Source organism: Phoenix dactylifera, unplaced genomic scaffold, assembly GCF_009389715.1.
Source record: "Phoenix dactylifera cultivar Barhee BC4 unplaced genomic scaffold, palm_55x_up_171113_PBpolish2nd_filt_p 000007F, whole genome shotgun sequence".
Classification (NCBI taxonomy): Eukaryota; Viridiplantae; Streptophyta; class Magnoliopsida; order Arecales; family Arecaceae; genus Phoenix; species Phoenix dactylifera.
The window spans coordinates 2,128,702-2,137,828 of NW_024067666.1; the positions used below are offsets into that span (position 1 = coordinate 2,128,702).

General features: G+C 43.6%; 1 protein-coding gene across 1 annotated transcript; it reads right to left on the reverse strand.

The window, feature by feature from the left end:
* Positions 1 to 269: 269 nt before the first annotated feature.
* LOC103715831 (protein JINGUBANG-like) lies at positions 270 to 2,307 on the reverse strand. Its single transcript, XM_008803594.3, has one exon. The coding sequence runs from the start codon at positions 2,213 to 2,215 to the stop codon at positions 698 to 700; it is 1,518 nt and encodes a 505-aa protein (XP_008801816.2). The 5' UTR covers positions 2,216 to 2,307; the 3' UTR covers positions 270 to 697.
* Between the last annotated feature and the right edge of the window lie 6,820 nt (positions 2,308 to 9,127).

Sequence of the window (9,127 nt, forward strand, 5' to 3'; positions counted from 1 at the left end):
AAAGAAACATGCATGGCTCATCACCCAAACAAGAGTTAAGCCAACATGCCGCCCACGAATTACCCCATCATATCACATTATACCATTTAACACTACGATCAACTGAACTTCGAATAGCATGTGAAAAGACACAAAATTCGGTAAAAAAAAAATATAAAAGTTCTCTTACACAAGATTTTAAAAATTATGCTTGCGAATTACAAGCTCAATTTATCATAACAACTTACCAAGTACCCAAATAAAATTCACTGTCTTAGCACCAGATCCGATACTGATAATATCCTCTTATAGTATTAATATGCGGTACAATATAAGATACTTATATGTACCGAATATACGTATCATATGAGATTGTCTACCAGTCCGATGCTGGTATCGTATGATAAATTCGATACAATATAGTATAGGCTGGTATGATAAATTTTGCACATAAATTTATATCTCAATCAATATTTTCATTCAAGCCTTTCAAGCATCCACGCCACTATATCATAATACGCTAATCGGCACAAGGGCAACTGGATTTAACGCCTCTCGTGACCTGTACATTAAAAACCAAAGACCATCTTTGGCTAGCATATCCATCTTCGTCTAATCTTCCTCCACCACAAAGAGCCAATCAACATCCAACACGAGTTCATGCGGCAGCTCGCACGCTGGCCCACCGACCTTTCCATTCCGGGCCCACCGGTGAATCCTAGCCCTTCTGGGGCCCACCGGTGCCGTTGCTCGTCCGGTACGTCCCTGTCTCCCCTCGCACTTGGAGTGGGGACCTCCCGATCCGCTCCGATCCGCCGCCCCCGGTCGCCCATACGTGCAAAGGCGACCGCCGGTGCTCCACGTCGTATTCGACCCGCAAGTGCTGCGGCGTCCGAATGCCCGCCTCGGATGGCCGCTCCGAGACCCGCCACAGTTTGACCGACTTGTCCAAGCTCCCGCTGTATACCACCCAATGTGGGCCCCCGGGCCCCTCGCTCCGATCCTCCTCAATGGCCAAACACTTAACGGGGCCCGCGTGGCCGGCCAATACCGCGAGCTTCATGTGTGCCCCGCCTTTCTCCCTGCGCCACACGCACAGCGTCTTATCCGCCGAACCGCCCACGACCAAACTCCCGGCGGCCGTGAGGCACAGCACCGCCATCTCGTGACCGCGGAGAACCCCACCGTGGGCCAGCCGCAGGCCGCCTCCGCGAAACTCCCAGAAGTTCACCAGCCCGTCCGACGACCCGCAGTAGACAGCCCCTGCCGCCGGTGCCACCGCCAGCGCCGTCACAGCGCTCTCCTGCCGGAGCAGCGTCTGCATCGCCACGTGCCGGGTGGCGCCGCCCTTCTTCACCCACTCCCGCCGCCACGCCTTCACCGTCCCGTCGGCGGAGCCGGTGAACACCAGCCCGTCGAACCCCGCCGCCGCCACTGCGTTGATGGCGTCGTCGTGGGCATTGATGGATTCCAAGCACTTGGAATCGGAAATCCTCCAGACTTTTAGAGTTTTATCCCAGGAGCCGGAGTAGAGGAGCCCGGCGTCCTCGTCGAGGGCGAGGCAGGAGATAGCGTCGAAATGGCGGAGCCAGACGACGTTGCGGTGTCGCCGGACCTCGACGTAGTTGGAGGGGTTGATGGAGCTCTTGAGGAAGTCCTTGAGCCTCGGGAGGGTTCCGATGCGCTTGTGGACGTTGGGTTTTTTGGAGGAAATCTTCCAGATGCGGATCTTGCCGTCCTGGTGGCCGGTGAAGATCTTGTCGCCGGAGATGACGATGGCCTTGACGAGGCCGCTGCCGGACTTGAAGCCGCCGAACTCGTGGCGGCTCTTCCAGACGCGGATGTTCTTGCTGTCGGAGCCGGTGTAGAGGAAGTCGCCGGAGGCGGCAAGGGAGTAGACGTGTCCCTCCTCGCGGACGAGGGAGCCGAGGAGGCCGGCGGAGTGGGGTCCGTCGGAGAGAGGGGGGATATGAGTCCACGGGGACTTGGCGAAGGGGGAGGCAGCCGGGTTCCAGGGAGAGAGTGTGTACGGAGAGCTCACGGCGCTGGTGGGGTTGTGGTCGGAGAAGTAGGCAGGGCTGGCGGTTGCGGAGGCGGGGGCGGCTGTAGGGATAAGGAGGTCGTCCTCGCTTTTGGGTTGGGTGATGAGATTAGAACGGAGGAGGTTGGAGAGCTTGGAGGATCGCGGAGGTGGACTATTCGCCGCCGCGGCGGATGAACCCTTTCGATCTCTCATGGAGATTTCGTCGAACAGAAGCGAAGACTACAAAGGTCGTTTTTTTATGTTTTTTTAGAGGAAAAAAAGAACTTTGCTCGAAAAGTTTGAAGGAGTGGAGGGAAGGGAGGAGGGGAGGGTATATACTATATATAGAGGGAGAAGAAGGGGGACAGTGGAAAAGTGGTCCTCCGGGGGTAGGGGACACGTGTACGGAGCAAAACTTAGATCAGAATGATGGGGATACGGTGGAACACGGTTAGTGGGGTTACGGGGATGCGGTGGCGTTACGTGGGCTGTTGACAGTGGGGTTTGGCCGGTTTCTCAGGGCGCTGGTCAGCTTTTTGGTCCCGTACAAGGGTTAACAAATAATTGGGGATGAGTCTTGTTCTCATTGGTTGATAACAATCGGTGAACTTACGAAAAGTTGTGAGGAGCAATGTCAGGGTGACATCTGTTGTACCCTCTAAGCTCGCCACTTTTTGTTGGAGGCAAAAAAATTTAAAAAAATAAAGTTGAAAAGAATTGGGATTTGGAGGAACATGAAACAATCGATGGTTGCAGCGTTCATCCGAATCATCTTGTGATCCATGCCAAAGGTCACGAGATAAATGTTTGTTGAATTAGAAAAATGCTGAGAGAGAGCTAGAAGTACAATCGTGCTGAGCTAAGTCAAGTAGCTAGAAGCTCGAGTTCCATTTGACTCAATATACTCAGAGCTCAAAATTCGATTACGTATTGACTGAGTTTTAACATCTAAGTTCGAACTCGACTCGATAAAAAAATAATATTCGACATTGATTTGATTTGACTTAATATCAACCAAGCCGAACTTAAGCTCAAGTTTTAGCTCAAATTCAAACCTTGATCATAATTAAAAAATATAATTAAAAACTACAAATTAAATCATAGTTAAAAATATAAATATTATATTTTTTAAAAATATAATATTAATAATATATTGTAAAATAAAAAAATAATATTATTAAAAAATATATAATCTAGCCCAGCTCAATTTGAAAAACTGTTAGAGTTGGGTCCAGCTCAAATCTGAGTTCATGCCCTCTCTTCCTATTTGAGCAATTCAAACTATTATTCATTAGCTAAAGTTATTGACCACGAAATTTAATTCATTGACCTTCATTTAATATTCAGACATGGAAGATCAATGCACCTTCAAAGGCTCCACAGAGTGCATAAAGCAGTTTGAACGGGGACATCAGAGAGACACCTGGGGGAGGAGAGAAGCCATATGAAGCAAGGACGGCTGACCACGGGATCGACCGCGGTTGGGAGTGTTTGACTTTGTTCTTAAATCCCGAATCTACCCCCAGTCATTAAGCGGATGACGTTTTTGTCCTCAAGCTAAGTTTGACCCAAATGGGTGATCATGGATTCAGCTAAGTTCGCTGTCATTGTTTGCATCATCGGTCCGTTATGCTTTGCATGTGGTCGGTTGCCTTTCTTCATCCTAAAGGTGCATTTTCGAAGGTCAAATCATGCTAACAATTTTGCTCATAGAGATATAAACAAACAAAACTAAATCGTTTTGTATTTTGTGGATATTATGAGTGACTTGTAGCTAAGGTCAGTTGGCTAAACTTATGAGGTTGTTATCTTGGAGAACTTTCAATTATTGCGTTGAAAATAACAGTTGGTATGATGGTTTAAGAAAACCTGACCACTAGACTATATATATAAATAAAGCATTGATAGGGAACAAAATGGATCGCCCTGCTCAGGACAAGGGACCACTCTGTTCTGACCAAGCAAAACTCAACGCCAACCAAACCGACCTCGGCCAGATCTTTCCGTTGCTACGGCCTGCAGCAGCCTCTTCTAGAGTCTACAACGACGACACGCCCTGGCTCAAGATCAGGGCGTCTTGTAGTGCCGACCAAGAGCCGAAGAGGTCCCGTCGACTGCAGGCAATGATGCCCCTACTCGAGCTCGGGGCATCCTACTAAGTAGACTTCAAAATCAAAGAGGCTAAGCCGATCTCAGAACCGGCCAAGCCGACCTCCCCGAACATATATCGTGGCCCTTAAGTCGGCCCGACCTAAGCGCCCTGCCAAGCGGGCAAGGCTGACTTCGGCCCCCTTCGAAGGCTGAGCTAACCTTGATCCCCGCCAATGGCCGAGCTAACCTCGCCCAGTACGCGCCACGGCCATGCCCTGCGGCTACCCCATCGCACCATGCTTTGCTTGATAGCCACGCCAAGTCACGTCGACAAAGGACTACGCCTTGCTGCCCCAGCCATGCATTCTGGCGGGGTCCATACCCTGCGGTACATGCCAGTGCTATACCGCATGTAAGGAATGCTCAAACCGTGTGTTTCAAGCAAGTCGTGGTCGCGCGCCACCTGGCCAGCGCCATCTCCTCTCATGATGAGGCAGGCTATATTTCCGCCACCTAGGCGCCTCCACAGGGACTATAAATAGCCCTATCAGATAACGCCTAAGGATCTTTTTGGCCAACATAAACTCCATGCTAACTTAAGCATCGGAGGGCTCTCACCGGAATCACCGATAAGGCTTTATGCAGGTACGCAAGTGCACGAAAGGGGGCGTCCTTTCTCCGTCTCAACCAGCTGTTCCCCCGACTCCTTCGGCGTAGTCACCCTCGGGTCAAATTTGAACCACAACAAGCATTATATATAAATGGCTTACACTATTTTGTTACAATATCTACTTTATATAAATAATGATACTATTTAACATTTATCCCGCAACATAATAGTTTCTAAGGAAAGATGTATAACATTTTAGAGAGTCTAAAATGCTCTTACTATTCTCTAATATTTATTTAATGACATGATACAACAAATAACATCCTTATTTTACTAATATGTTAGCTAACGGTTAGTTCTTATTCCAAAAGATCCAACAAAAGCCTAGCCAGATAGCAAAAAATCATTATTTTCAATGTAATAACGTGATATTTTCTAAACTTACTTTTTAAATGCTTTATTGCAACAAACTGATGCAAAGAAAAGTTAATTATCAAATAGTAATTCACAAGGAATTAGAAATTCAAGGCACTGATTTTGTCATACCCCAAATTTAGGACATAACATGGCTATGCTACCGAGGGGTACAACTTATAATAACACGAAGCTAAACATTTCATTTAACTTCAAAATTCATAATCAACCAAACAACTAAAGTTCTGCTATATAGATCGCCAAGCTTGCTAGCACGAACTCTAAGCTTGGACTATCCGTTGTCTCTACCGATCCTATTCGTCTGGAGAGAGAAAATAAAAATAGAGATGTATGATCGATACAGTTCAGTAAGTTAAGCTTACACTACCCTACCAGATCAAGCATACGTTTTTCTATATCAATACATCATTTCAAAAAAAATAACAGATATTACAAAATAAAGTATTTTATAGTATAATATATTAAAACAAGTCATAAAATAAATAATGCATGAAAAATTTATCCATCTTTTATATATATAGTTCCAAGTCCATTTTGCAAATAAATACATAAATTATTCCTCTACTATTTAGCCATATCATAGTTTAAAATATTACTTACAGATATTCATGCTATGGTCACTTTATACTTGTGATATGGTCTGTGTTCATAATCAACAAGATATCATAGTTCGTATCCATTATCAACTTTAGGCAGAGAGCTGTTTTCATTAGATGCTAGCTTCATAGTGTCGATTTTCCTAATTTTATGGATTATATATAGTTATCAGGTCCTGTCGACTTGATCTACGAATACAAGTTGATCCCTGCATAAGAACCTAATCTGCCCTGGTGCTCGGGCCGCCTGCTGAACCAATCACCCCAGCCCGTCAATTGTCCATAGAATCCATTGATGATGAACTCTATTAAACGACCTTGGCCCTAATCGAGTCCATACCCTATGATTCATTGATCGAGTTGCTTAGACCTGACTTGCTTGGAGCCGTCGATCACTGTCACTCGAACAACTGTCTCCTTTTCTTATTATTTTAATTCAATCATTGAATAGAAATTAATTTCACTTTTAATATTTTTAATAGTTTAACTGATTTGCCTAGAAAAGTTTGATGGTCTAAAATAGAAAATGTAAGTAGATCTTATACTGTTTATTATCTTTCAAATTATCATATTTTTTCTATATTAGATTTTTTATGAAAATGTCATTTTTTTTAAAATTATGGATCGGCATATGTGTTATGGAAATCATGCTTTATTATGAAAAATAGTTTCATAAATATTTTAATAAAAATAGCTTTGTTATGAAATATGAATCTGATCATGTCATTTCGTATTTTTCATCTATTTCTGTGTATCGTGGAAAGAAGAAAAAGGAAGAGGGAGGAAGATCCAAATGTTACCTAGGCTCTAGAGGCATCGGCAACCCCAATTTTCGGTGAACACAGTGATGTGATATCGTAACTTTGAAGGAAGAAAAGAGGGAGAGAGGGCCATAGCACTCGATAGTGGTGAGGGGCTCGCTCTTATAGAGGAGCCCCTAGGGTCCTCGGGACCTTAGGATTTCTCATCCCAGCCAAGATCGTCGGAGAGGAGAAAGACTCCCCTTAGGAGTCCACTTTGGCTGGAACGCAGGGCGAACATGGTTCACACCCCCATGCATTTTGGGCCGACTTTGGGCCGGTCAATGGACCAAGCCCCCAAGCATGCCTTCACAGTTTTTTTCAGAACATTCATCATATTCTAGTTACCCATATTACGTTTTACCCCTACATGACAAGGATAGATAGCAATGTTAGCTAAGCAGCTACCAAAATAGAATAGCCATTATTTAATAGGACTAGACGTCATATTTATTTTATGCTTTTATTTAATTAAAATATTTTATAAGTTCAATTTTTATGGCATTTTAGAAAATAAAATTTACTATCCGTGACAACACTTGAACATTGTTGCTCATCAATTAACAACTATTATTTTATTGTCAAGGCCAATGCAACAAATAGTAGCCATTATTTTATTATAAAGATGGTACAATGTTTTAAAAACTTTTTTGTTCATGTACTTCAGGCATTGTTTTGTTTTTGCTAAATAAAATTTTTAATTCAACCAGATCCATAGTTCCACCGCTGAGCTGCTGGACTAATTTAATCATAAAAAAATATTTACAAATGTACATATCCAGCTTTTCTTTTTGTGTCCGTTATTATGTGTGTTACTTTACTGTTAGACTAATCCATCAGCTTAGGGTGGATCTGGTTCAGCAAATAATTTCCTATGATCAAGAGCACGGGCCAAACCCATTTTAAAGGTAGTCCCAAAAAGGGCAGTATGGTAAAAAGAAAAGCAAAAGCTTCTGGAGAGTCATGCTACCGGTTTTCAAGTTTCAACGCGTTTAGGCGGGGCGCGACGGCTAACGCTCCGACGCGTCGCCTGGGCCGGTGCGTTCTGGTGGGTAGGTTGGCCATTTCAGACGGGCCAACCAGCCGCCTTTGGTGTCCTTACCTCAGCCTTACGTTACTCGTAACCTACTATTCCTTGCCACGTATTTTAGTTTGGAACTAAGTTGTCTTTATGATTTTTTTTTTTTTTGGGCTAAGACGCGTGGATCATATACGATAAGTACGAATACATTCAATAAAATCAAAAAATAAAATATCTCGGAGTGTTAGGAGCAACTCTCCATCTTCAGCCTACAGGATACTACCGGAATGATTGGCTACATAACTAGCCATCCAGTTCGCAGCTTCATTAGCTTTACAGAAAATATACTTCGCCTGAAAGACCTCTCTATTTTTTACCAGAGTAAAGGGTGAACACAAATATTACCCCTTAGGCCCTCCAGATCCAACTAATGATTGAAGCCAAAATTCTCCTTTATGACCCTTTTTGTCCCTCAAGAACAGAGTCTAGCTACGTAATCCTGATGCCTATCTTTAACAAGTGATTACCTTTTCATTTTTTTAGTATTTAAAGTGCTAAGGTTACACAAGTTTAGGAAGTCTAGGCAGTACTTAAGCTAAAACGACTATTTTTTTCCTTTTTTAGGACGGCCTGATTACATGATGCTGGAGAAGATAAAACCAGAAGCAGCAGAATGCACAAGATCTAATTAAAGCTGGTGGGTCATCCCCGGTGTGGTCTCTCAAGTAATGAATTCGGTATAATTCATCGTACAAAAAACTATTCAATCAGCTGCACTATTCATCTTCCATACAAAGAGATGGCCTAGAAGTGGCTCTCACTAGAGTTCATCCTCTTTGGATCCTCCAGAATAGGATCAGCATCTACATAGGTTGCCGATAAGCCAGAAATCCACATGGATAGCCTTGATCGATACATTGAAGGTTTTCTACTCTCTACCAGCAGCATGCTTTCAAAAAGAATCATAATCTATACATCATGCATCAAGTGTGTCATTAATAGATTATGATGCATTAACTGTGATCATAAATGTGGAAAAGAGGCATCAACTTCTTGTCTACTTCCTACCGTCCCAGAATGCTCCTTTAAACAACATACGGAGTTTTCGTGATTCCATCCGTCAACTGGACCATCTGAAAATGAGGTAGCCGGTTAAATTTTCTTCCAACTAAGCATGCCAGTGACACATAAATATCAACATGAGAGATATATGGTTTCAGAGATATAATTGTAGGCCATGCTCGGAAAAGCAGTCACAGCCTTCCTAAGATCTTAGACATTCACAAAAGAGCTATTCAATTATTTCTCTCTTGTTGTTAAGGTTATAATTAATGACCTCCGAATATACCTTAGGGGGTGTAAATTGATTTTTCTAATGAGCTGCTGAGCATAAAAGAGATATTTAGGCTCTTTCTTGGAGCTCAAGATTATTAGGAACCGTTCTTCTTAAACGATTAGGGAACCAACTCGGCAAAATTAAACTCGTCTTATCTTTAGCTACCTTAATTATGTCCCGGCAACATCAGATATAGGAGGAGCCTTATTTACCATTGGTAGCAGCAACAGAAGCCC

Coding starts and splice junctions, on each gene's coding strand:
- LOC103715831 (XM_008803594.3), bottom strand. CDS start 2,215: ATGAGAGATCGAAAGGGTTCATCCGCCGCGGCGGCGAATAGTCCACCT.